The 27,404-nt window shown below is 61.8% G+C and overlaps 2 protein-coding genes across 9 annotated transcripts in view; both read right to left on the bottom strand.

Moving 5' to 3' along the window:
* The window catches only part of SLC6A3 (solute carrier family 6 member 3), a 34,189-nt gene extending 31,488 nt beyond the window's left edge, over positions 1–2,701 (bottom strand). The window contains exons 1-2 of the mRNA XM_021076839.1: positions 2,614–2,701; positions 566–895 (exon numbers count right to left, since the gene is read on the bottom strand). Coding sequence (XP_020932498.1) covers positions 566–851 — 286 coding nt within the window. The 5' untranslated portion in view covers positions 852–895; positions 2,614–2,701. The remainder of the gene's footprint in view (positions 1–565; positions 896–2,613) is intronic.
* The window catches only part of LPCAT1 (lysophosphatidylcholine acyltransferase 1), a 39,380-nt gene continuing 27,015 nt past the window's right edge, over positions 15,040–27,404 (bottom strand). For all 8 annotated transcript variants that reach the window (XM_005672624.3, XM_003134168.5, XM_021076663.1 and 5 more), the window contains 7 exons: positions 26,797–26,851; positions 25,147–25,229; positions 22,079–22,204; positions 21,172–21,325; positions 20,797–20,895; positions 17,791–17,932; positions 15,040–16,843 (listed from right to left, as the gene is read on the bottom strand). In XM_005672624.3, the coding sequence (XP_005672681.1) occupies positions 16,659–16,843; positions 17,791–17,932; positions 20,797–20,895; positions 21,172–21,325; positions 22,079–22,204; positions 25,147–25,229; positions 26,797–26,851 (844 nt within the window). In that variant the 3' untranslated portion in view covers positions 15,040–16,658. The remainder of the gene's footprint in view (positions 16,844–17,790; positions 17,933–20,796; positions 20,896–21,171; positions 21,326–22,078; positions 22,205–25,146; positions 25,230–26,796; positions 26,852–27,404) is intronic.

Below are 27,404 nucleotides of genomic sequence, written 5' to 3'. Positions count from 1 at the left end.
ACCGGGGGCTCTGGAAGCCCCTCAGGGACTGACCCCCGGCCGCATTGAGGCCTCTCACAGGAACGAGCACCAGCCTAATGTCTCAGCCTGAATTTCTGAGCAGCCCTGGCCTGTTTCCTAGTTTTCTACCTGGAGGCCAGATCTGGCAATTCCAGGCCCGGCCGTGCAGGGGTGAGGTGGGGAGGGGAGGAGACGGGCCTGTCCCTGGGACAACTTCGGCTCCTCCAAGTTCAAGGGCCTCTGCACACGTGTCAGCTGGTTAAGTCGGCCAAAGTGAAACCACCTTCGGAACCAGCAGGCAGGGCCGTGGCCCCTCCAGCTCCAAACCCTGGCTTCTGCTTTCTGGGCTCAGCTGGGGAGGCGGTCAGGGGATGGGGCGGCTCTGAGCACCATGTCTGTCCCGGGAGGCTGTGCCGTGCGATGGCTCCACTCCCCAGAGCCCTGCCCCAGCACCCCCTGGCCCTGGCCACGGTGGGAGGGTGAGGAGGGTGGCCCTCACTCCCCAGAGCCCTGCCCCTGGCCCTGGCCCCTGGCAGGAGGGCGTGGGGTGGGGGACAGCACTCACCCCCACCATTTTTGTAGCACAGGTAAGGAAACCGCCAGACGTTGGCCAGGTCCACGGCGAAGCCAATCACCGAGAGGAGGAAGTCGGCCTTCTTGCTCCAGGTCTCCCGATCTGGGGCCTCGGCGCAGCTCTGCGGGGGGCTGAGGAGGGTGGAGTTCGTGAGCTGCACCCCATTTTGCTCCTTGACCAGGACCAGCTCCACCGCCTTGGGGCCCGTGGCGTTGGCCTCCTTGGCTGGCGCCACCGCGGAAGACACCAGGGCCACGGAGCACCTGCTGTGCCTCATGGCATCCGGGGAGCAGGAGCCCCGAGCAGATCTTCCCTCTGGGTCTTCAGCCGGCATGAAAAAGAAGCACACACAGGAGAGCAAGGGTTGAGCAGCCAGAACAACAGCGTGGCGGGGGCACGAGCAGATCGAGGCGCTTCCGGCCGTTTTCCTGGGGCAGAATGAACACATTCCAGGCCCCCTGGATGGAGGACCCAGCCAGGGCGAGGGCAGGAGGCAGGCGGGGGGCGGGGCCTCAGGACAGACCTCCGCTCTGCCCCCCACCCCCGGGTCCCCTCTCCCCTCCTGTCAAAGGATGGTGCTGTGTCATCTCCCATTCGCTTTGAGTTATAGTGCAAGACGTCCCCTGCAGCCTCCCCCACTCCGGGGAGTCAGTGGACCATCTTCAGATAGTGTCCCACCTAAGTCTTCACGACAGCGCACACACGTAGTTTCTACTCAGTGGCCAAAGTAAAGAGCACAACTTAAAACCCAAGGCAGCCACAGGAATTCCGAGTTTAAGATGACGCGTCTCCTCCGAGGAATGGCTGCAGCCACACCCACCTGTGGCCGCACCTGGAAGGGCCCGGCAGGGGCCGAACCTGCGGCAGGATCTCCTGGGTGTGCGGGACTGGCTCCTGAGGCAGCAGCTTTTACCAGCAGCTTTTTCCCAGTTAGCTCGTGGGACTGGGAAACACAACCAAGGAGAACAGAGCAAACCTGTCACAGCAAGAGCAAGGCGGGCGCCCGAGGCCAGGGGCAGCGTCCAACATGCCTCCTGGCATTTGGACGTTTCAGCGGCACCCGCGAGTGTGCTCATGCACAGGCACACACGCACAAACACACGCACACCCCCCCGGAAGCAGAAGGTGGCAGGACGGCAGCAGGAATGGGGACGTTTTCCTCCGCATCCACGTTTGAACAGAAACGCCCATCAGTCATTTACGCAGCTCGTCTCAGTGACAGACCCTCAGCACCTTCCTGAGACGAACGAAACCCAGGGCAAGGGCTTTCGTGGGAGGGGCACGAGGGCCTGGCCTGGCCGGGGTCCCGTGGGGGGCGCTGGGCTGGTACAGGCGGCAGGTCCCAGCCTTTTTGCTCTGACAGCAGCACTTGCAGGTGCATCGGGGCCCACCTGCCAGGGAAAACGAGGCTGGGCATTTGAGGGGAGCCCACCGCGTTCCTGAGGCCCCGACCTCAGAGGCCAGGTTTGGGTACAGAAAGCGAACCAGGCACTTGGCAAGCAGAGCTCTGGTCTGTGCTTGCACTCGGCCTGGGCCCTCAGAGCCCCACAACCCCGCGCCCCTCCCCCATCTGGAAAAGCCAAGGCCAAGCTGTGAGGAGAAGCGCTGGCTGAGAAGACCACCCCTTGGGACAGGGGAGCCCTGGCTCGCGTCTGCCTCACCCCTCCCAGGTCTGGTTCAACGGGAAGGAATCAGTCACAAACAGCCAAGGGCCGGGGGCCAGCGCTGCAGGGAAGCTGGGGTTGTGGGCGGCCCCCTGCCCGAATCACAGAGCCCGGGGTGGAGAACATCGCCCGCGCCCTCTAGCGCACGCACCCCTCGGGCACTGTTCGCCTTTAGACCGCCCATGGCATGGCCGCAGTGCGCTGTGCACCCCAGCCGTGGGTGACTTCTGGAAAGACCGCTGCCTTCAGGACACGGAGGCCCCCGCCCCGATGGTGCCCGCCGGCCCTTTGCAGCCGCGGGGTCCGAGAAAGGAGCGGAGGATCCCCAGGGGGACGTCTGGTGGGGAGGGTGGCCCACGGGTGGCCCGGCCTCACCTGCGCGCCCGGCCTCGGCTCCGTAGGTGGTCCCACTGGTCCTGCTGCCAAGTGTCCGCGAAAGCTCCGCTCCGGTCTCGCTGCGCTCTGGGCTCTTATCCTGCCGCCCTGCCGGCCCCGCTGGCCAACCGGGGCGCCCGCCCTCCCTGGCTCCGCCTCTGTACCGCCCCAGGTGGGCGGAGGACGAGCCTGGCCACGCCCCTGCACCCCGCCCTCGGGACCCGACCGCTGGGTCTCAGCGAGGGCGCCAGTCTGCTGTCCGCAGCAGCGCGCTCTGCCCCAGGCCTTGCACGTCTGGGGCCTGGGGCGCCTGGGAGAGGGGACACCGCCGGGTCCCAGGCCTCTTAGGACGGAGACAGGTGGCTTTCTGTCTTCCTCTCACCCTAAACTGCAGCCCCTGTGGCTGCGGCACGCACCAGCATCTGCCTTGGGGGGCTCCCACAGCCCAGCCTCCGCTGAGCCCCAGTGGAGCCCGGCGGAGCAGTCGGTGGTGGGGAGGGAGCTGGGCGGGACGCGCGGGCACAGCACGGGGTCCAGGGCGCCGAGCTGGTCTTGCCTATGCTTCTCTTCCCCCTGCGTCTGCCCAGACCCTTCTACCCAGATGTCCGTTGTCTTCTCCCCCTGCGGCCACCCCTCCCGAGGTCCCGTGCCCTGAGGACACCCTGGACCGGCCCGATCCCACTGGGAGCTGGGGCGGAGCGGGCGGGGATCCTACACTGGGTCCTGCCCCCGTCCCTAGCGCCTGGTGACCCCTGCCCGCCCCTGACGAGCAGACTCACGCCGCGCCTGGGGTCTCAGCCTTCTCTGCTCTGGCCCGCGTACTGCCTCAGGGCCGCGAGGTACTTGATTGCCGCCTGGATCCGGGCTGCCGAGACGCGGGTCCTTCTGCGTCCCTGGGAGCCGCTCCCGCGCAGGAGCGCAGGAGCCGATCGAGTCCGCAAGGAGCGGAGCCTCCGTGCACGTTGCCCTTATCGAGCGCAAGGGGTCGAATCTCTCTCGCATTGGAAAACGATTTCCCCGACGGACCGGCTGGAAAGCTACAGCGGTCGATACAGCTCCAGCCGAGATGCCCCAGCAGGGCTGTTCACTCACCATCCGGAGGAATGGAGTCCCCAGGCCACCGGGCAGGCCCAGGACCTGCGGTGCTGGATGGCATCAAGGTAGGCGGCCACCCTGGCTCTGCACCTTGCAGGCCCCGTTGACCCAAGCCCAGCTGCTTGTCCCCCGCCCATCTAGGGTAAGCTCCACACAGGCCGACTCTGCACCCTATCTGGGCCACCTGTCCCTGCTCTGCAGAGTCACCCAAGCCGTGGCCCTCTGTTGGGCGCGCAGAGCGCCCATCAGCCCCGCCTCACCCTGGAGACCATGCCCCACTGCCTCCCACAGCCTCCTGGTCAGGGGCTGGTGCCCTCAACAGGGCTGTGCCGGCTCTCAACTGGACTGAGGCCTGACAGCAGGGCCCGGGACCCAGGCCCCTCTGGCTGCCACAGCAAAGTGCCCGGGGTGGGCAGCTGCTGGGCCTGCACATGAGGGTCACAGCTTGGAGGCTGGAAGTCAGGTCCCCACAGAGGGACACGGAAGCGCCCTGGAGTCTTTCGTAAGAGCCCTGGTGCCATTCGCGAGGCTCAGCCCTGTGACCTCTCACCCCCCAGAGGCCCACTTCTTGGGACCATCGCACGGTTAGGGTCTCAACACGAATTTGGGGATGCAGTCTGTCCTGTACCTGCGAGGAGGTGATGGGATTTCAGGAGATGGGGACGTGCACCCATCATGTCGCAGCAGCCGTCTCTCCCCGCAGATGCTCCCTGTCAGGGAAAAGGACTCGCCTGCGGTCACGGCCCACGGGCAGAGCCAGTGAGTTCGGAGCTCGGATGTGCGCATTGGAAGCGCACACACCTGCCTGGGGAGCGGACCCTGTGGGGGCAGCATCCTCTGCAGACACAGGCGGGAGTGACCCGTCACAGTGGCGGCTCCCATGTGGCCACGGGGTGACCACGCTCATCTGACCTGCCTCCAGGATCCGCCCCCCCCGCACAACCCCCACTCCTAACAGCGACCTAGGATGGAGCCCTGGCTGTTCGCAAACAGAATGACCTCGGGAGCTGGCCCGTAGCCTGGCACAGAAGACAGCAACCGTGAGCAGCCGTGAGCTGCCAGCTCCTGGCGCCTGCCTCTCCTGCCAGGGTCCTCCCCTTGGCACCTGCATGGGCAGAACCAGGGGTTAAGAGCTGATTAGGTGGCTGGCATGCATGTGAGTGTGCACATATGCGTGCGTGTGTGCACGCAGGTGCTTGTGCACATGTGTGTGTGATCTGGGAACAGGCCCCGCCCTGACGCCTCTATTTAGCTGGTTCCCTCTGTGAAAACCTCGGCTCCAGTGAAGCCACATTCTGGGGACCTGGCTGCGAATTTCAGCACCTCTCTCTGGGGACTCAGGTGAACCCACAACCCAGAGGAAGAGGAGCAGCTTAGGACACGAGGTCATGGCAGCCCAGCCCTGTCTGATCTGGACGCACAAAGACTGGGACAGGGACAGAGATGGTTTGGGAGCACCGGCTTCTGGGGTCCTGGTGCTTTTAGCGGGAGGGGGCCCTCGGGTAGTGCTGAGGAGGCTGGGAGAGGACGCCCCTCCCAGGACGCTGCAGGGCACGTGGGGACAGCACAGGCCTCGCTCCCTCCGGCTGTGCTTTAGACTGAAGTGGACAAGCAGACCCGTGGCACCTGGTCCCTGGTGGGGCACTGGGCCCGGAGCCCGCGGGGACATCTGTGTAGCAGCTCCCTCACCCTCAGCTCTGTTCCACCTCCTTCAGCCGTAGCCTCGAGGGAAGATAGGCTGCCAGGTAGCGAGTGGCCGGACCAGGCCTGACCTCAGGGGGGCAGGTCACAGGATGATCAGGCGGTGGCCTGGGCTCCGTCCTCCTGTCTGCTTGCTGATCGCCCTCTCCCAGTGTGGGCAGGACCGGCATAACCCTCGCTTCAGGCAGCGACCCTCGGGGCAGCATGCGGTTCTCTGCCAGGCCAGGGCTTCAAGGAGGCGAGCAGAGGAAAGAAAAGCCGCCAGCTTTTCTCTCCGGGAAGAGCTGCCGCCACTGCATTTCGTGTGTTCTGTGCTGCGACGTTCCTAAGGTTGCTCGCACTGCAACCCCGAGCTCCTCACTGCCCACGGCTGGGAGCCCAAGACCGCCCCCCACACAGCTCGGTCAGGCCCAGGGCTGCGCCTCAGCGCTGGGGCGGCCCCCTCCCGCCCCACCCCGAGTTCTCGTTCTCAGCAGGAGTTTGCTCTGTGTGTAGCTCGCCCGCAGTGGCTGGTGTTCTGCCTGGTGCCCTGGGGCTGCTCTAGCAGAACCCCGCAGACTCGGCCGCTCACACTGCAGAGTCTTGCTCCTCTCGGTCCGGGGCCGGACGTCCAGGGTCAGGGCGCTGGCGTCAGCAGGGGTGGTGGAGTCCAGAGTGAGCACACTCTCTGGTCTCTGCTTATGAGGGCACCCGTGCCATCCTGGGGCCCCACCCTCGTGACCCAGTCACCTGCCAAGGTCCCACCTCCTGATGCACCCTCTGGGGGATCGGCCTTCAGCCCAGGGCGTTCAGTCTGCGGGAAGGGACAGTTCCAGACGGGGGAATTTGATCTGAGCTAAATGTTAGGATATCATTATCTTTCTCGGAACTGTTTGCTTCTCCCTTGAGTCAATAACTGCCTGCCTTTTCACTGGTTAATTTTCCACGTTCCTGCCATGAGTTCATCTCCAAACCCTGTAACAGGTGGGACCCACTCCCCGTACCCTGCACCACAGGAGGCACCTGCCAGCGCTCACGGTCTCGTCGTTGCTACTATCATCTGGGGCCTCCTGCCTCCTCGTGCCCATGTGGACCGCTGGCCCTCCAGCCAGCCCTGCTGCCCCCAGGCTGTCCTGGCATTTCTGGAGTCTCTCTGAGCTTTCCTGTCCGGCCCCATGTCATCTGCGGTGTGTTTTGTTATCTTGGCATCACTGCTGCTCTCGGCACCATGAGGGAGAAGCCAGGATCTGCCTCCCAGAGCCCTCCCTGCTGGTCCCAGGCCAGACTTCGCCGGAGAGCGGCTGTCACGAGCGACAAGGATGCTGGAAGGGGAAGGGGGCGGGTCTCCTCCAGCTGAGCCGCAGAGGCAGGCGTGGGACGCGCTCAGTCTCTTCAGGGGCACCTGCTCTGCCCGGGGCACTTGCTGGTGACACTCAGCCCCCATTCTGCCGCTGATCTCTGCCTGGAGAAACAGACACAGGCCCCGGTCTGCGCTGCAGTCACCCCGCTCCCCCACTACTTGGCAAAAAACATAGGAGACTGTTTCCTTAGATGAGGCAGGGACAGCAGCACACCGTGACTGGGCTCCGTCCTCCTGTCTGCAGGACAGCCACTCCGCAGGACAGTCACCTTCAGTCGCAGGGCCACTCCACAGCATTCCGCCTTGGCCCCTAAAGCAACGGCACCGCTTGAATCAACCCGTGAGCAGGAAACGAACACGGAGCTGCCTCGCCGAGGCCCAGGCCCGCTGAAGATCCGCAAAGGGCCGTTCGGAAGCTCTGAAGCCGGCCCTCTGGGTGACGCTTCTCCGGGTCTGCTGGTCTGGGGCCATCACGACCCACGGACAGAGCGAAAGGCCAGGGGCTGCGTCCTGGGTCCCACCCTGATCAGTTTCCCACCTGGCCAGCACCGCCTTGAGCTTTTGAGGCTCAGAAAACACAACTGGAGCAGCCTCTCGGCCCCTGTTCCCCAATCATTCGTAGAGTTCTGTTTGGAGGGAGGCCCAGAGCAAGAGGCCCTGCCAGGAGGTACCATGGGTCCCCAAAGCACCTGCATGGGCCAACGCATCACCCAGAGCGTGGGTCTGGGAGCAGGTCTGGGGTGGGGCCTGGGCACCTGCATTCCTAAAAGCTACCCTGATGCTGCTGCTGGCTCAGGGGCCACGCTGAGAATCACTGACTGGGCAGGACCCATGGGGTGTGGAAGATTCTGGAAGATTGCTGGGTGGAGCCTCCGGATGCCCTTCAGGGGCTCAGTGCCGACACTGGGAGTTTTGGAGAAGAGCCAACATTCTTCTGAAAATCCTTCTTCTCCTTTAGAATAAGTATAAGCGGAACCATTGCAGAAACTCACAGAACTCCCGTTGGCACATAAGCTGAGCTGTCCCTCGAACATGAACCCACCACCCCGGAAAGCTGGATGCAAATGATTCCTTGTCATCATCTGGAGGCCACATGTGCTCTCACAGGCTGAGCAGGTGCTGGGGACACATCCAAGCTGCCGGAACAGGTGTTCCCAGAACCCATGCCTGGGCGGCACAGGCATCTCTTACGGCCATGGCTGCGGACGCTGGACCCCACCGTGTCCCGACCCCACTGGGAACGGGACGGCTGACGGCCACTCTCAGGGGAGGGTCTTCCTGGGGGCATGTGCTCAGCACAGGGGCCGCTCCTTAGCCCAGGAGGGGAGACGCTCACGCTTCAGCTACCGTTTGTGTCGTAAGAGACCTCAAGAAAATTGGGAAATTGATGACAAGAACTGGTTACATAATCACATGTGTGGAAGATCTTAATGAATCTACGAAACAACCGCTGAGCTAACAGGTGAATGGAGACGATCGCAGGATACATGGGAATGGACTGTGTTTCTATGCAGCAGCAGCAGCAAAGAACCGTGCAGTAAAGGGTAAGGTAATTTCATTTACAGGAGTGTCCCGGACAAACTGCTTAGGCATAACATGCCAGATGCCAAGGTCGACCCCCAGACTCCCCGCTGGAGGGAGAGGCCAGAGCACCACGCCCAAGACCCAAAGGCCCACGGGCGCCAAGATGTTAATTCTGCTCAGACGGACCACAGATTCCACCGAATCCCAACCAAAATTCTAACTGGCTCTTTTGAAGAGCTCCACCCGTTGGTTCTAAAATGTACAGGGACCCAGAGTAGCCAAAACGACGATGCTGAAACAGAACAAGACCGGAGGACCAAGGAAACGTTTGTAATCCCGCGTCGGCGGGCGACGTGCCTTATTTTCTGTCCCTATCCTGCCCCTGTGCCCTCTGCCGTAACTGACACACAGCAAGGGCGCAGCTTGTGAGGCTGACCATGTAGCCGCGGGCACTGTGGGGACAAAGTCCTCATGCCCTGTGTGTCCATCTGTACCCACCCCGCCAGGCCGCCGCCATACGCTGACCTGGATTCGACAGACAGGGAGCCCTCCGGGAAGTGCTCCCGGGATCCCCTCCTGCTACTCAGCACATTCGAGACGACTCGCTCGTGGCAGGAGTCCGTGAGCTCTTCCTTTTTTTCTTTTTAGGGCCACACCCGCAGCCTGTGTGGGGATCTCAGGCTAGGTGTTGAATCGGAGCTACCGCTGCCGGCCTACACCACAGCTGCAGCTGTGCAGGATCCGAGCCGCATCTGCGACCTACACCACAGCTCACGGCAACGCCGGATCCTCAACCCACTGAGCGAGACCAGGGATCGAACCTGCAGCCTCATGCTTCCTAGTTGGATTCGCGTCCGCTGCACCCCGACGATGGGAGCGCCAGTGAGCGCTTTCTCCTTGCTAAGCGTATTCCGAGATAAAGCCACGGAGACATTCGAGCATAGGTCTCTGCTTCCATCCCTCCTGAGTCAGTGCCGAGCTGGCGGACAGCTGGGGCATTGGGCTGGTGTGTGTTTAACTGCTTTTAAAAGCTGCCACGTTGTTCTGTAAAGTGCTGCACCCACCCGGCACCCCCACGCCCGGCGTCTGCCCTTGGGACGGCCAGGGCTCTTCCCCGGGTCAGCCCTTCCGCCAGCCGAGCGGGAGGAGCTCGCGTGCTGGTGCGATTCCGCACTTCGCTGCGGACAGAAGAGCTGAGCGGTCCCCGCGTGTGTTCCTGCGCTCGGGCCAAGTGGCTGTTCAAGTCTTTTGCACACGTGGTTGTTTGTTTAGTATATCGCGTGGCTATGCCGTGATTGAGTTTGGGGAGTTCTTCGTGTATTCCGGATCCAAGTCCTTTATCAGACAGGCGCTTTGCAAACGTTCCCTCCCATCTTGGGCTGTCTTCTCATTCTCTTAATAGACAGAGTCTTTGGAAGATCAGAAGGTGTTAATTGCGATGAAGCCCAATTTACCAATTTTTTTCTTTTATGAGTCTTGCATTTAGTGCTGTATTCGAGAAATTTTTACTCAACCCAAGATCACACAAAGTTTCTCCTGAATTTTCCTCTAAGAGTTTGAAAATTTTAGGTTGTACCTCTATGTATGTGGTCCGTTTTATTTTGTTTTTAAATTTTTTTGTTGGACAATGCTGTGCCAGTCTGTGCTGTGCAGCAGAGTGACCCGGTCATGCAATTATATATTCTTTTTAAAAATATTCTTTTCCATCCTGTCCCTCCTGGGCGAGTGGATCGAGTCCGTGCGCTGCCCTTTCTAAATGGAGCTGTTGGCACATAAACTCGTTTTGAATAACACGGTGTCGGGCACAGATCAGTCTCGCGCCCTCCCTGCGGGTCACGGGGAGCAGAGTGGGGACGGTCTCAGTCTGTGTGGCGTCTTCCCGTCCTTCTCCTTGAGGCTGTCTTGTCGGGTGCAGGTGTCAGGGCTGTCACAGCCCCGAGCGGACGCCTCCTCCCCCCGCGGCCTTGCTTAGACCCGCTAAGCTTCCTCTCCGCATCGGCCGGCACCCCTGCCCCCGATGGAGTGGGCGCCCTCTTCCTCGCGGCCGAAGTGTGTTTCTTCCAGGCATCATGACCGGGTCTCGCTTTTACATCCAGTCTGACGATGGTGCCACTTGTTGGGGGCGTTAGAGCCCTTGAGTGGCGCTGACATGGTCGGGTCGAACCCAGCACCTGCTCTGCTGTGTCCTGTCCCTGCGCCGCCTTGTCCGCTGCCCTCAGACGCAGCGGTCTTGGTCTGAAGGCCCACATGGTGCCTCCAGGTGCCTCCTGTGGCTCCGTGTCACCCTCGATGGCTTCACGCCCCTGCACACACGGTTAGGACGCATGGGGGCACGCCTGGTCACACCTCCCACCTCTGGGTCATCGTTGTCCAGCACCCACCGCCACGTGTCCTGGACCCCAGCTGCGCCGTCGGTCTTGCTGTGGATAATCAGCCATCCTCGACGGAGACGGAAATAATGAGAAAAAAGCACCTATGTTTACATGTATGATGACGGCTTCTGAGCGTCCTCAGGCCGCTGTGTGGGTCCAGATTTCAACATGAATCACTTTCCTTCTGCTCTAAGGACTTCCTTTCACTCTGTGTAGTGAGGTCTGCTGGCCAGTGATGACATTTTTTCAGGTTTCGTGTTTTAAAACATTTTTAATGCTCTTTCATGAAAGATGCTTCACTGAGTGAGGAATTCTAGATTCTTTTCCTTTGCAGATTTTACAGATGCTGCCGCACTGGCTTCTGTCTTTTCTGGCAGGACATCTGCTGCCTGCGTGGAGGCGGCTTCCCTCCGCCCGACTTTCTCTGTCGCTGTCGATTTCAGCATTGGGTCACGATACACCTGCTGCGTTTCCTCCGACTCTGGGGCTCGCTCTTCACTGAGCTCCTTGAATCCCTGGGCTTAGAGTTGATATCAAATTTGGGAAAAGCATTTCTTTTTTTCTTTTCTTTTTTTTTTTTTTTTTTTTGTCTTTTTGCCATTTTCTTGGGTCGCTCCAGCAGCATATGGAGGTTCCCAGGCGGGGTCGAATCGGAGCTGTAGCTGCCGGCCTGCACCACAGCCACAGCAACGCAGGATCCAAGCCATGTCTGCAACCTACACCACAGCTCACGGCAACGCCGGATCCTTAACCCACTGAGCAAGGCCAGGAATCGAACCTGCAACCTCATGGTTCCTAGTTGGATTCGTTAACCATTGAGCCCCGACGGGAACTCCTGGGAAAAGTATTTCTTTCTTCAAACGCTTCTGTTTGCCCTTTTCCTGGGGACTCGGCGGCTTGGACGTCAGGTGACGAGAAGCCCACTCCTCACCTGCGCTCAGCTCCGTTTCCGTCTCTTTTCTCTGTCATTCTGAGCAGTTTGTACTGCTGCTCCTCGGGTTCACTGGCGCTCTCTTCTGCAACGTCCAAGCCGCCCCAAACCCAACCAAGGGCTCTCACATCCCAAACATCTCTTCCTACCTGGAGACTTTAGACTTGCGCCCTTTATTTTTTTTCTTTTTCTTTCTTTTTTTTTTTTTTAGGGTCGTACCATGGCATATGGAGGTTTCTAGGCTTGGGGTCGAATCTGAGCTGTCGCTGCTGGTCTACACTACAGCCACAGCCACGTGGAATCCGAGCCACATCTGCAACCTCCACCACAGCTCACAGCAACGCTGGATCCTTAACCCACTGAGTGGGGCCAGGGATTGAACCTGCATCCTCAGGGACCCTGGTCAGATTCGTTTCTGCTGAGCCATGACAGCGGCCCCTAGGTCTGTGTCCTTTAAAGGACATCTTTCCTGCCTTGACTAACCGGGGCGCGTCTTGCTCCCAGCTGGCTTCGGAACGAGGACCCGGTGATACTGTGTCAGGGTCAGCGGTGCCCCTGCTGTCTGTCATCGGCCACCGCTGTCTGTTGCTCTTGATGTTAGGGGGTCTCTCCTGTCTTTCAGCATCGAGGTGACCTCCGATTGGATGCAGGCACTTGAAGGTCACCTTTGGGTGCTGGATCGCTGCACACGCTGCGTGTTCTGCAACTGCGGGCTGCAGGGAGGTTCCAAAGAGCTTGGTCAGCCTTGCAGGCCTTGCGTTTAGGCTTTGGCGGGACTGCCCGAGGGCTGCAATCGCCACGATTCAGGCAAAACCCACCCGCCGCCGACGTTCGGGATGGAGGGGGACCATCTGCTCCCCCACCGTGGCCGGAGTAAAGCTGTGGAGACGTTCACTTTCCTTTAGTTTAAAAGAAGGAGTGGAGGAGTTCCTGTCGCGGCTCAGCAGCTTAAGAACGTAGTCGCCGAGAGGATGCAGGTTCGATCCCTGGCCTCGCTCAGTGGTCAAGGATCCCGCGTTGCTGTGGCTGTGGTGTAGGCTGGCAACTGTAGCTCCGATTCGGCCCTAGCCTGGGAACCTCCGTGTGCCGTGGGTGTGGCCCTAAAAAGCAGAGAAAAAACAAACAAACCAAAAAAAGAATGACTTGGAGCCTGAGCAGCTCCTGACAATTGCAGGCCGAGTCAGGCCCCTCACAGACCCCGCCAGGCTCCCGGCGGCTGGGGGCTGCAGGCTGGGTTCTGTCCCGGGACACGGGTGTCTTCCTTTGGATGAAGAAATAGACCCTGGATGAGTTAAATATTTTGAGATTTATTGAGATTTACTCTCTGGCCAAGCCTCGAGCCCATTTGTCACCTGCTTCTCGTGCATTTTAAAGGCAATTAAATCAATCTGGAAAACGGGGTTGTTGCAAATGCCTGCATAATTGCATCTCTCTCCCCGGTGGGTCTGTGGATCCCCGAGGGAGCCGCGCTAAATCTCCAGCTAGCGTCGCGGATGCATTTAATTCCTCTTTTCATTCTGCCAGTGTTTGCTTAATACATTTTAAGCTACGTCACTGGGCCGGGCGGCTTCAGGACGACTGTCCTCCAGCCGCACTGAACCCCGCCCCGCCGCGCACTGTTTGCCTTTGACGCTGCGTTCGCGGCCGGCCCATCCTAAAGGTCACTTGCTGTGAAATTAATCTCGCTCCGTCCACGGTCTCAGGGTGACGTTTGCATGTTCCTATAGTTCCCGTTTTGTTGTGTGTTTTAACTTCAGCATCTGCTTACACAGCACACATGGTGGGGTTTTTCTTTGTCTTAAATTTGGTCCAGGATTTCCCCAGTGGCTCAGAGGGTTAAGGATCTGGCATCGTCACTCCCGTGGCTTGGGTTCGATCCCTTAGCTGGGAACTTCTGTGTGCCTTGGGCTCGGGCAAAAAAAATGGGTCCAGCACATGTCGCGGGGCCTTTAGTCTGTGAGGCAGTCGCTAGGGCGGGGACTTAACCTGCCGTTTGCTGTGTTCCGCTCGTGTTATTTATCCGTCCTTTGGTGTTGGTTTTCACTTTCCTGCTTAGCTTGAGTGAAGTTATCATTTTAAAATACCCCCTTTTATTTCTACCTGTGGCTTACGAGCCTGTTTTTATCTTGTTTCCTCTGGGACGTTTACATGTTTAAATTTTTTCCCTGTCTCCCTTCAAACAGCGCTCATGCTCCCTGCGGGGCCAGACGTTTCTCTTTGGTCCACGGTAACGATTTTTCTCCGGAAGCTTTGAGGATATTCTCTTACCAGAGGCTTCCAGAATTTGTTGTATGTTTTAAAATTTTTACTTATTTATTTAATATGTCTGATTAGGGCCACAATAGTGGCATATGCAAGTTCCTAGGCCAGGCATCGAATCGGAGCAGCAGCTGCCGGCCTGCACCGCAGCCACCGCAACACGGGATCCGAGCCGTCTTCGACCTACACCACAGCTCACGGCCACGTGGGATCCTCAACCACTGAGCGGGGCCAGGGATTGAACCTGCAGCCTCATGGTTTCTGGTCGGATTCACTTCCGTTGCCACAACCGGAACGTCCTGTCCCTGCGTCCCTTTCCTGGGACTCCAGTCACCTCTGCGTCACTTGTGTCTCTCGCTCAGCTTTCCTTTGGTCTGTGCTCCCTGAGCCCACATGCCGCCACTCCTGGCTGCCACGTCTTCTCCCTCGCGTGTATCTCGGGTGGGCGGGCGTGGGCCTGCCTCTCTCCCAGACCACCCAGCGTGTGAGCGGCTCGGGGAGGGGGCCTGGGGCGGACCGGGTCCCTCACCCAGAGCTGAGCGGCCCAGAGCAGGCGTGGGCCCAGGACTTGGCTCCGGCCCTGGGCGTTGGCTTGCGACGCAGCCCCCACCCCAGGGGGGCGTGCTGGTCCTCATCTGAATACAGGTATGGAGGTGCCCTCTCTGCCAGCACCGCCACCTGGTGGTTAAGGGCAGCCTGGCAGCCCCGAGCCCTTTGGCGCAGGGCCGCTGCTCTGGCCCATCTCCTCCTCCCACCTGGAGGGGGACCACACGCCCTGCCCCGGCCTCCCCGACTTACCCCTGCGACAGCATCCTCAGGGGCTGAGGCTGAAGCCGAGGCCACGCGCCCGTTTTCTCCCGCGCCGCTGTGGAGCGACGGCAGCCTTCGGACACTTTTCCTAAATCCTCACGGACGTAACAGGCCTGGACGCTCTGCTCCGCGAAGTGCGTGTTTCCCGGGGAGATTCTAGAAGCCAACTCACCAGGCTGGCAAAAGGTCTGCGAGGCTGAATTCTGTGAAACGCCAGCCACTGTCCATGCAGACCACCCCCCCGCCACCCAGAGAGCTCTTTCTTCAGAATCTCACTGTTTTTCCCAAACACGAGGAAGCACGGAGAAACCTCAGCTAGATCAGCTCTCCCACCGCTGAGGTCACGTCTGTGGTCTTTTTAATAAAAAACACGTGTAACAAAACACACCCTCAAGTACATGAGACTCCACGTTTTATTCATTCCATCGAGAAGACAAGGCTCCTTTCGAGGCGCCCCCCCAGGGCCCTGCAGGCGATGCCCCCCCCCCCCTCGGCTCCTCGACCCACAAAGGGTTCAAGTCCAAGCTCTGTACATTCACAGTTCTGAAGGCTCGTGATCACAAAAGAGAAAAGAGAATCCGGAGGAACGGACATCCATTCGAGGTCTGCTGATCAGAGATTTTTTCCTGAAAACGCAGAGGCATTTCATTCCAAAAACCCTTCATGCGCAGACGCGGGGCCGAGCCCCTTCTCCGAACATCTCAGGTCGTTCCCTCCTTCATGGCGGGTGTGGGTTTTTCTCTTTTAAAAAGGAATCTTCACGCATCCTACGGTCGCGAAAGCGCCTCTCGCTCCCAAGGCTGCTTTGGAAATCCTGTGTCCAGTGGGCCGAAGGCCCTGGAATGATGTCAGGTCCCCCCCACCTGCTGGCGGGAGGGGCGTTGGAATGAAGGAAGTGACAGGCTCATCTCCGCCCCCAGGAAGCCAGTAGCGTCTTCCCTGCACTTCCGCCCGGTGGTCACTTGCTATGGATTTGCCCCCAAGAGAAAAGCCAGTCCTCTTAGGAATTCAAAAACCATTTCCCAAACAACAAAGCCAGGGGCTTTGCTTCAGGGAAAGAACTCGGCCTGTGGTCGTCATTGTGCTTTGAGGATAGGCTTCCAGTCCCCGAAAAAACTATCAAGGGGACAAAGGCAGCACCTGGCCCCCTCCCCTGACTCCGGAGGATGCCCAGAGGAACCCCGGGTGGAACGGGGAGGGGGAGGGGGGCAGAGCCACCGGCCGGGGGACACCTGGCCCGGGAGGCTCCCGCTCAGCTCACAGCCCGTGGCGCCAGGTCAGGCTCCCACTCGGGTGAAGTAGACGCGCTCCCACTGAAACAGAAACCCCAAGCTGGTCTATAGGGGTCTGGGAAGGGCGGCGCCAGCAGAGGGCGGCGCCCAACAGGGGGGGTCACCTGGCCCAGGGAGGCAGGAAGCGAACTCAAAGCCCCCAGCCTCTGGTTCTATCAAAATAGGGCCTGTAAATAAATCTCCTCCGACCCTCAAAGGAAAATGAAGTAGAAAAACAATTTTCTTTTTATAAAAAAAATGCTGCATGTTTCCTGTAGTATCTAAATGAAGTTTATAAAATACTCATGAGCTCCTGCAAATATAGAAACATTTAAAAATCAGACGGCGGCTCTGCCCAGACTCGGCGGCGGGGGGGCAGTCTTTGTGCTGGAGCTGGGGACACGGCCGCTCGTGTGTGTGTGTGTGTGTGTGTGTGTGTGTGTGTGTGTGTGGGGAGGTGCGGGCCGGCGCCGCCCGGGCCCCACGGTGGGTGGGAACAGAACCGGGGGCGGGTGGTGGCTGGGGCGGGGGGACCACAAAGTGGCGCCGGGCCGGAGCTGCCCCCTGATCTCGAGGCCGGGCTGTGTGCCCCGCTGGCTCCCCGACGAAACGACCCCGCGTCCCCGAGGCCTGGGCCCAGGGGCAGGAAAGGGACAGCGTGGGGGAGGGCGAGCCCCAGGTGTCGTCACACAGGCAGGGCGGCGGCAGCCGGGGGGAGGCTGGTCTCTCCAGAACCTTCCATCCTAGTCCAGTTTCTTACGAAAAGGCTCCATTCCAGCGGCCGAGGGTTCGGGGCTGAAGTCGGCGCAGAAGCCGTTGGGGGTGGGGGCCGGGAGCGGGTGCACGCAGCTCGGGGGGCGCGTCTGCTCGGGGTACAGGTGTTCCTCCGCAAAGTTGGGGTTCGCCTCCGCGAACCTCTTGAAGTCGTCTGGAAAGAGAGAGGCGCCTGGGTTACGGCCGCGGGGTGGCGCTGGGGGCTCTCCCGGGCCCCCCTCACACTCCAGGGCGTCGTGGCGCATGGGGGCGCCCAGGAGGCCGCAGGAAGGACCGCGCTTCAGGGGTCTCGGCGGCGCCCCGGTCACCGCCACGTCCTTTCGGCCACTTGGGTTTCGGGGAAGCTAAAGGACGGTGTCTGGGATGGGCGTCGGTGCCGAGCCGGGGGCGGGGGGGGGGGATCTTCCATCCTGGGGACACGCCTGGCACCCCAAGGCAGGCGCGTGGATGGGTGGGGACGTGCTGGGCCACGGTGCACACGAGGGTGGTTCGCCCTGAGGGCCCCTGAGGGCCTGCGAGGCTCTGCGCCGTGTGTCCCCGCTGGCCTGGGCCCGGTGTCGGGTGGGGTGCACCGAGGGCTTGGTGACGCCCAGCGGCCTCGGCGTGGGGCCCTGCAGGAGAGCAGGGGATGGGGCCGCGTCCCGGGAGAGTCTGCGCCGAGCCGGCGCTCACTGCACCGCCCGCCTCCAGCGCAGACAGCGCAGCCCGTGCCTGACATTTGGATGCAGTTTAAAAACACATCCAAACAAGACGTGAACGGTGACCTTTCCTGAGCAAACGTCTCCTCTCATCTTAGGGAGATTACGCGTTCATCTTGAACCGCCAACGGCCGGCGCGCACAGCGGCCGCCTTCACGAGGCCTGGGTCCCCAGAGGGTTCAGGTCCCAACCCCCAAGGACCTCGGCGGCCTGCTCTGTGCGGAGAGGAGACTCAGCAGGAAGGAGTCCCCACGGGCGGGCGTGGCCCTGTCCCGCCCCGCAGCCCCTCCCCAGGGACCGAGGCCAGCGCTCAGCCCTGCCAGGTCCCAGCATCTCCGTGCCCGAGGGGAGCGTGTGCGCCCCCCACCCTGCACAGGCGACGTCCCCGCTCCCGGCCACTCACCGAACGTGATCCTGCCCTTCTCCTCCTGGTCGATTGCCCGGAAGAGGCCGGTCACCGTCAGTTCGGCCACCCCCAAGGCGGTCTTGAGGATGCTGGACAGGGTGTCCTCGTCTATGCTGCCACCCTCCTGGGACCCGTACATCTGCAAGGCAGAGGCCGGTGGCACCCGCGGTCCCCGCCAGCCCCTGCTGTCCAGGGTGGCCGCCTCTCTGCATGGCGTCCCCAGCTCCTGGGCTCAGAATGGCTGGAACTCAGTTCCTCCACCCGCCCCGGGAGTGCTGGGCGCCTGGGGCAGGGCGGCAGCCGGGAGTTTCAATACCCTGCTCTTCTGTTTTCAATCGACCAAGAGAGAGTGGTTCATACGCTGTAACCTAGGTTACATCCAGCTTTGGGTTGGGAGGCGTCCACTCAGACGCCCACCTGGATACACACACTGGGCTGTGACGCGCCATCACCAGCAAACCCAGCAGGTGAGGAGCCAGGCTGCACCCCCCTTCAGAAAGCCCTGGGGGACCCATGACGGCCGCTCCAGTGACCCTGCGTCTCCCTTCCTGCCCCCTAATTCCCACTCCAATGCTTTACATTCGCCAATAATCGTGACCCCCCCAGGCCCCCCCCTCACCCCATAAAGGCAGAGCCCCAGATCCACACTCTCCCCCGCGGCCTGTGACCTCGCTGTGCCCGGCGTGCCGTGTACCTTCTAGGACCTGGGAGCAACGAGCCTCTTTTCGGAGCGCCCTGGAGTTTGCTGCTGCGGGCGTCTCGCAGTCACAGGAAGAACCCCGGGCCCAGCGCAGCACTGGTTGTGGACCAGCTGAGGCCAGCAGCCCAGCCCTCACATCCCGCAGCCTTACCCTGACCCCTCCTCCTGCCCAGCTCTGGGGGCAGAGGCCCTGCCTCCTCGGAGTCGAGGAGGGGCTGCAGGAGAGCTGTGCGCTGAGGGGCTCTCCTCCCGTCTCTGTGACCTGGGGCCCCACCAGCCTGCGCCAACCCCCAGCTCTCTGGAGCGCACACTCTGCCCTCCCACCCAGAGGTGGGCTCGCGCAGGGTGGGGCGGCTGTCCCCTGGTGGTGCTGAGCCCAGCAACACGACACGGACCTGCCACCACATCCACCTTCGGGGGTGGCAGACCCGCCAACGGTGCCCTTCCCCGGGGCCCGGCCCCCCTTGGTGCAGGTCAGCCTGAGGCCTGGCAGTTCCCGAGTCCTCTCCATGCACCTCCCTTTCCACTCGGCCAAACATCTGCAGACTAACCCCCGGAGCTTCGGGGGCCCGTCAGGCGCGGCCAGACCCAGGCGTCCTCAGCCTCCCCCAGGCCGGCGTGTGGGATGAGCAGGTGCCGGCCCAGAGGCTGGGCTGTAACGCTGAGAGGACTGCTGCTTCTACCCCAGAGAGGGGCTCCGAGGCTTCCGTGTGCGAAGCTGCCGGGAGGGCTGGGCTCCTGGAGGGCTGGGCTCCTGACGGAAGGACCTAGCCCCGGGGCACCCTCTCCACCTGCGCTGGGGGATTTGCACCGTGCCCGTAGCTTCTGGTTTTACATACATCCTCAGCACGGGGAGGCAACAGGACGCCTGCAGGCGCTACTGCGGAGACTGCGGCCAGCAGGTGTGCCGGGGAGTCCAAGGGTCACCATCACTAAAACGCTGCATCGGAACCGCCAGCCCGGGGGGACCTGGGTCACACAGGCACGTGTGCCTCTGGACAGCCTGTCCCCTCTCCCACCAGGTCGAGGGGCTGCCTGTCCAGCACCTGCCAGCCATGCGGGAGCCAAGGACTGTGAGCCTTCCGACCTCAGGTGGGACTTGTGGGGACGCCCTCATGAGCAGGACAGGCCAGCACCACTGGTGGGGCGGTGTCTGGCCAGGGGGCCGCCTGCCACCCCAGGGCCCATGAGAGGCAACTTCTCAGCGAGTTACTGAGGCGGTCACTGCAGGGACCTTGTGTCTGTTAACCTTGGTGTCGGCTGCCGTGAGGGCAAGTCGCTGTGGAGAAGCACCGGGACCCCTCGCCCCCAGCAGCCCCTACACCTGCCCCTCAGGCGGAGCCCTTTCAGCACCACCCAAAACAGTCAAGCCCGGCTCAGCGCTTTCACTAAGAAACAAGGCGACCTCCCCTCCAGCCACGGATGTCATAGCAGATTCTACTGGGTGACGTCAGAGAAGCTGCCAGCGGGGCCCCTGGGGGTGTGTGGTGAAGGCAGGGCCAGCATGGGGGTTGAGCCCACGGGCAGCCCTGGGAGGCACCTGCCCAGGCTGGAGGAAAGGCACAGGCTTTCCTAGAGGTCACCACCCAGTTAACGCCCCTGCGTAATCTGCAGAAGCCACCCTGCATCGTGGGGGAATCTCCCGCTGCGCCGGGGTCAGAAGTGAGCACAGGGCTTCCTGAGCTATACATCAGGTTCTTGTGAGTCTGGCTAATTTGAGTTGCACCTGTGAGATGCATCCACAAGGAGACCCTGAGAATCACATCTCTAGGTGGGCAAAGCCTGCCCAGCTTCATCCTGGGTGACTGAGCGGGCTAGGCCAGCCCTGAGTGCAGCCAGGTGAATCTGCAGGTAGGCGGGGGCCCCATCACGGGCCTTCCCCAGAATCCCAGACTCACTGCACTGCAGGTGAAGGGCCTGGCTCTGGGCTACACTGGGGCAGGCAGCTCCTCCGTCCATAGGCCCTACTCTCCTCTGGTCACAGGCTGACGGGGAGGCCGTGTGGGGAGGCTGATGAGACGCGGGCTGTGTGTGGTGGCGTGTGGTACCCCCGTCTCGCTCAGGTGCCCAGAACCCCCAAAGCCCCCACTCCAGGCCCTTCTGAGCGTGGAGCCCTAATTCCAGGCAGAAGCCACTCAGAGGAGACTTGTGGGCATTTTCACAAACAACAGCCAGACAGACACGTGAGACTAGCGGGCCGATGAGCTCACGGACGTGACAAGGGACTGTGAGGTGCACCGCGGCCTGACCTGACCTGTGTCTCACGTCCCCACGAGCTAAAGTCACGTAAACGCCACACTTGCCTTGAATGCCAGCTGGACGGTGTCCAGGGTCCGGGAGGGCCGGCACACGACGGACAAGGCGACCACGAATTCCCGCAGGTCCATCTCGCCGCTGCCGCTCTGGGGAGAGAGGCTTTCAGGTGACAGCCCTGCCACCTCCCGAGTGCACGAGTGGCCGTGATGTCCCAGGCCTTTCAGCTTCAAAACACCCCAAACTCCAGGCGTGTTTACCAGCAAAAGCTGACCTGTGCTTTAACTGTGGGGGGCGCTGGGGGACAGGGAGGCGGGGAGGAGGACAATGGTTTCCCTGCTCTGCTTCCAGAATCTTCTGAAGAACATACTGCTCAGAGAGGGACGGCGATGCCCTCCCCAGCCCCGGATCGGTGGTGACCCTACCTCATCAAACAGGGAGAACAGGTCCTGCAGCGCCTCCGACTGGGGGACCTCCAGCTGTGCCGCAAACTCCGGGAGGGACACCCTTCCGCGGGGCTTCCTCCGAGCGCTTTCTGCGTGTCTGTCCAGACCTTGCTCGAGCTTTTCTGGTTTTAGACTAAACAAAAAACGAGGGAGCGCGTTCTCGTCGTGGCTCGGCAGTAACAAACCCAACTAGGATCCATGAGGACTTGGGTTCGATCCCTGGCCTCGCTCAGTGGGTTAAGGATCTGGCATTGCCGAGAGCTGTGGTGTAGGTCGCAGATGCGGCTCGGATTCTGCATTGCTGTGAGCTGTGGTGCAGGCAGGCAGCTGTACCTCCGATTTGACCCGTACCCTGGGAACTTCCATATGCTGCGGGTACGGCCGTCAAAAGACAAAAAAAAAAAATAAAAGAGGGAAAGATTTTCACTAAATTACAAGGTGCTGAGGACGGGAGCTGTTCTGGTCTGTCTGAAGACTCAGTGAAACGCTATACAAGTGTTCACAGCCTGAGCAGCAGCCAGTGCTCAAGACGAGGGCGCTGCTAGGAACATGGAGGCGTGAGCGGGCCCTGCGCCCCTCGCCCTCAGGTGCAGGAGGGGTGTCCATACAGACGGCCGTGCGGCCACGGAGGGTTTAGGACGCTGATGCTGCGTGAATGAAGCTGTTACTGGAGAAAAGGAAAACCCCAAACCTCAGAAAAAGCACAATTACCTCCAGCTCGGTCACCAGGTGCCCGGCGGGGGGAGACCCCATGAGGGCCTGGTGGAAGGGTCCGCTGGTACAATGCCTCTCCCCTCCGCCCAGCACGACACCTGCCTGCGCCCAGGGCCCAGCCTGGAGGGAACTGCGTCTCCCCCGAGCGTCCAGGGGAAGGGCCAGGACTCACCCCAGGCCCCTCACCAGCCGCGCAAACTCCAGCAGGCAGGTGTCCGCGGGGAGACGGAGCTGGCCTTCCGCCAGGGCCAGCTGGCAGTCCTCAAAAGTGTAGTCGGTCACGGAGATGCCCAGGGCCCTGCAAGAGAGGAGGGCGCGGGTCAGCTGCCCCACGGCCCCTCGCAGCAGCGGACCCAGGGGGATGCCCGGGGCGAGGGGCGGCCGGGGCGTCAGGCAGAGGCCCTGCCCGGAGTGTCCCTCGAGCTCGCTCCAGGGCCACCGTGACGGCAGAAATCCCCACAGCCCGGCCCACTGCCGCCCCACATCCCACCTCTGGGCCCGCAAGCCATCCACGCTGGGGGCTGGTCTGTCCGCCAAAATGCGGGCATGTTCGTAAGGAGACGCCGCCCGCCGTGGGGCCCGCGTCACCTGTCTGCGTCGTCAGCAGCTCCCGCTTAGGAGTCAAGGCTTTGACCGTGACGCCCAGCAAAACCCACGCTCGTTAAACACTAAGAGAAATGATGAGGACAAGGCGGTGTCCAGGGTGGAGGCGAAAGCCACGCAGAAGGGGCAGCTTCCCAAGAGCAGGAACCACCCCTCGAGACGCGGGGGGTGGGGGGAGGGGAGCCCTGGTGCCCTCAGGGCTGGGCCCCTGCCAGCACGCGGCCGCGAGGGGGAGCCCACAGCCGCAAGGAACCAGGTCCACAGCTGACCAGAGCGCCCCGGCTCGCGGGGGGCCGGCCGCCAGCTCTCGGGCCGGACATCCAGCCGCCTCCCCCACCCCCCGCCCCCTCCAGCCGGCGGCTTCCACAGCGCCAGCGCCAGGCCCGGGAGAAGGGCACGGCCTCCCGTGGGGGAACCCGGCCGGGCTGGACGCAGGAACGTGCTGAGAACACGGGCAGAAACCCGCTTCCAAACTCCGGGGCTAAAGATGCTGCAACGGGAGGCGGGGGTGGTTTCCCTGAGCTGCTCACGCCGGTGAGTGGCAGAGCAGCCAATGTCCGGAGGGAGCAGGAGCGGCCGGGCAGCCCCCTCCCACCCTTGCCGGAGGGGCCTCCTGTCTGTGTCTCTGAGAAGGCGGGTCCGGTGGCGCTGAGCAGGGCCCGGAGGGGGAGGAGCGGCCGTGCGCAGGAGATGTGAACCCCGGACCCTCACTCTCACCCTGGTCTCCCCCGGCCCGGGACCTGTGCGGCGAGTCCCCCTGTGAACCCCCAAGCACAGCCCCCAACCCAAGAGCCTCTAATAGGAGCCACGGGGCGGCCCTGCTCTGCACACAGGGGTGCACCCGAGGGCGGCGTTTAAAGACCACCCTGGGCGCTAAACGTAAAGGCCGGAGAGCTGACCCCGAATTTCAATGACTGGGAACCCGGGGCATCCCAGCCTGGCAGTCAGCCGGGTACCACGGTGGCCTCTGCCCCAGGAAACCAGCAGGCTTCGGGTGCCTTAAAGGTGACACAGCCCCGTCCATCCCCTTCATTCAGCTCCGCGCGTCTCTGCAGGGAGCCGGGCCGTGCCGTCAGCAGGTCAGAGCCCAGCCACCCGACTGCATCAGAGCCCATGGGAAAGAGACCCTCCTGACGCACGGGGGAGACGCGTTGTGCGCAGAAAACTGCCCCGTCACCGCAGGGCTCCTCTCATCTCCATGTACAGTCGGCTCTTCGCACCCTCGCTTCCTTGACCCGGGGACCATTTCACAGAAGGGACCGGAGCGCCCGGGATTCTGGTCTCCGGGGGTCCTGGAACTGCCCCGTGGGTGCCCTGTCGCCATGGCAACGCTGCCCGCAGTCAGGGAGCCGGGAAAAGGCTGCCTTCGGCCTAAGCGCTCAGGACAGGCCACGAGGGGACAGGGGCAGACGTGCACCAGGAGGCTCAGACCATCCCACAGGGGGCCCAGCCCCTCCAGGCACACTCCTGGGTGGCACCAAGGACCAGAGAGGTGACGACCCACCCCCACGTTTCTGGAATTCAAGGGGCGCCCAACGGGTCACCCGACCTTTTCCCCTGAACAGACTGTGATGTCCTGAGGGTGTCCTCAGGGCGTTTACAACTTTACTTGGATATGAACTAAAAAAACCTGCCCCTACCCTGTCACCCGTGATGCGTGGGTATTTATCATGAGGTTGCTCAAGGGTGTTGTGTGCGCCCCGACTTCCCAAAAGCTGAGCGTCAAGTGCCTCCCAGATCCTGGCTGCTCAGTGTCCTGTGCGATTCGGAGAAGGGAGACGGAGTCCCGAGTGGGGAGCACGAGGGGGGTGTGCTGCGGGGACTCCCCCCGCCTAACCCTCCGGGGGCTTGTGGGCAGACGGAACACCTGGCTAAGTCAGGCCGGGCGCTGAGGTTAAACGCAGGATCTTGCTTGGTGTTGTGGAGAAGCAGGAAAGCGGGGCAGGCTGTGTGTGCAGAGAGGGAACGGAGCTTCCGCGGGAAGCTGTCATGCCAGTGCAGCAGCCCCCGCCAGCCCCCTGCAGCTGCGTGCACCCCCCGCCCCCGCCACGGTGACGCCGTCCAAGCACCCCTCCTGGGCCCCGCCTGGGGGTGGTGGAGGATGGGCGCGGAGGGGTGAAGGCGGCCGGGGTGGGGTGGGGTGCTGAGGCTGCCGCGACCTGGAACGAGCCGTGAGTGTGTGAAGAGGGAGGTGAGGGTATGTCTAGCTGCACGCATGCTGTCACGTAAGCGACACGGGCTCCCTGTGGCACAAACACCACGATCAGCAGGACGGAATTAAGGACCACGGCGGCCCACGCAGGTCGACGGCAGGCGCTGAGGATGCGCCAGCCCAGAGCCTACAGTGTGTGCAGACCTGCTGCCCAGCTCCCTGGGGTGCCAGGGGGCACAGCCCCGGCAGGGACCGGTGCCAACAGGGCCGCTTGCCATTCGTAGACTTAAATGGCAATTAGCCCTCTTCCAAATGCTGAACAAGCTGGAAGGTCCTCTAACAAAATGAGGAGACAGAGCGTGCAGCCAGGCACACTGGCCGGTGCTCGGCCCGTCTCTCTGCCACGTGGCTCCTTCCAGCAGCACCGCAGCATTGGGGACAAGAAGCTCGGGAAGCCAGGGGCACCGGGAAGGGCGCTCACTCACTGTGCCATCACCCGCCGCACGTTGCTGGCGTACAGGGCGGGGTCCTTCTTCTCCTCCTCCGACGGGTGGTACACAGGCAGGAACTGCACACAGAGAAGCCATGTCACCTGCGCGAGCACCACAGGCGCGGCCCCACCATCGCCCCTGCGGTGACCACTGTGAGCCCCGGTCAAGGTGTCTCAGCCCCTTCCATTTGAACCGTCGTTGGAGTTGTCACCCGGGCTCATACGTGCACACATGTGACAGCCCACGACCCGCCCCCGAGCCAGAGCACCGCGCTCACAACTTTACGCGGGGGCTTAGTCTTGAGACGCGAAACAGTCACGCGTGCGCGTCCGTCGGAGAGGCCACGTCCGTGCTGTGGATGTCACGTTACTCCACGCAGACGGCTGCTGTCAGCTCTTGGCATCTATGCCACACGCAGGTCACAGGGACACGGTCCCGGGAATGTGTGTCTGTGCGCCTGGCAGTGTTTTCAGCAAGTCCCACCCTCCCGGCGAGCCCCCCTCACAGAAAATGCAAAAGACCCGCCACTCGGGCCTCGCCCTTCCAGCCAGACGTTCACGACCCCAAACCCCGTCGATCCTCTGCTTAACTCCAGCCTCTTCCTACCGCCGCCTTGAAAAACAAGGCAAACGGCGCCAGTCCCCACGTTAGCGCCGGCATCTTGCGGGGGTGACACGAGGAGAGCACCAAGAGGGGTGTCATCAAGCCACGCAGCTTCTTCCACCCTTCCAGTTGGAAACCAGGTCGGAAATAGAGGCTCGCCCTCCCGGCCCCCAGCAGACGAGCCACCTGAGATCTCCCCGGGCTCACGCCTGCCACTCTCGGGCTGGGCCACGGCCCTTTCAGCGCAGGGCTTCATAATTAGGTGGCTTATGTTCTGCGGAAGGGCAAAACCTGGCCGGGAGCCGGGCTCATTCCTCAATTCAGTTTCCCTCTGCAGGATTTACTGGAAGGTGGCAAATGAAATGCTTTAAGTTGCCTAAAACTCATCTTTCCTTGTCAGGTGTGGGGAGGCAGGCTGCCTCCCTCGTTTAGAAAATAAACTCCGTGGCTCTGGAGTTAAACTGATGGGGCTGCAGGACCGGGAGCACACTTATTTGAGCAGAGAGGGTGGGCGCTGTGACTCAGGAGATGGGCTGGAAGCTGGGAGGCCGTCTGCCTGGTCTGACCATCTCCTGATGGCAAGCAGAAGATGCCAGTATGATACACGCAGCCGTGTGATCCAGCAGCGCGGGACCAGGTCCAGTCCAGGCCGAAGGGTCATTCAGCGTCTGGGTGCAGCCTTATACTCCCTCAAGCTATGCTCGCCGTAATAAAAGAATGATGGGCTTAGCTTCCCGTTGATTTAAAAAAGTCCTATACGAGTGGATAGAGTCACACGAGACACAGTCTGATGGAGGCAAAACCATTGGGAAGCAGCAGAAAGAGTGGGCAGGAAGCGAGATGACACAGGACTTTGTGCGGATTCCAGGATGACGTCGTACACACGCGACATCACACCCAGAGACGCACGTAGCCCCGCGTCCGTGTAACACGCTTGCACAGACGCCAGGAGAACAGCGCGCAGCACGAGCTGGGGACCCACACGTGACACCCTCACAACACGGACAACGCGACGTCGCATCTGTGTGAGCTCAAACCAACCTCAATTTCCACTTGATTGTGAAACTGACACAGCGTGAGCCACAGGATCTTCAACCTTAAAAACGAACAGATGTACAGCACTGGTTAAAGATTCGCAGCTCCTTTCAGTTCAAGGACTTCCAGCTCTGGGGTGAAGAGCCCAGATCCCGCTCCCCAGCAGAGGGCACTACTGAGCAGGTACTTCGCCTCCGGGAGGGACCTGCTGGATCTGAGCCTGGAAACGGCAAAGCAGGACGAGGCTGCTTTCCTCACCAGCTTATGGAACACCCGCCTGGCTGGCCCGAAAGCCACCGCTCCATGTGTCCTCCAGCTCAGGAAACCTCGTTTCCCGGAGACCTGTCCCCGCAGTGCAGACTGGACAGGCCCCGCGTCATGCTGTGCCCACGCCTGGCCTCAATGCTCTGTAGGGCCCCCACTGCCACCACGTCCCTGCCAAGCCCAGGCCACCGGGACCCCGAAGGACCCCCTTCCCAGGCCTTCTGCAGCTTCCACCTGGCTCCTCGCCCCCCGCCCTCACCCGCCAGCCCGGCAACGTCACCCCTGCCACGCGGACACGCCGGGGCCCTGGGGGGGTGGCTCTGCGTGGCCTCACACCCACCCCCCGCCTC

Source organism: Sus scrofa, chromosome 16 (assembly GCF_000003025.6).
Source record: "Sus scrofa isolate TJ Tabasco breed Duroc chromosome 16, Sscrofa11.1, whole genome shotgun sequence".
In the NCBI taxonomy this organism is placed as follows: domain Eukaryota; kingdom Metazoa; phylum Chordata; class Mammalia; order Artiodactyla; family Suidae; genus Sus; species Sus scrofa.
This window is presented reverse-complemented; position numbering and strand designations above follow the sequence as displayed.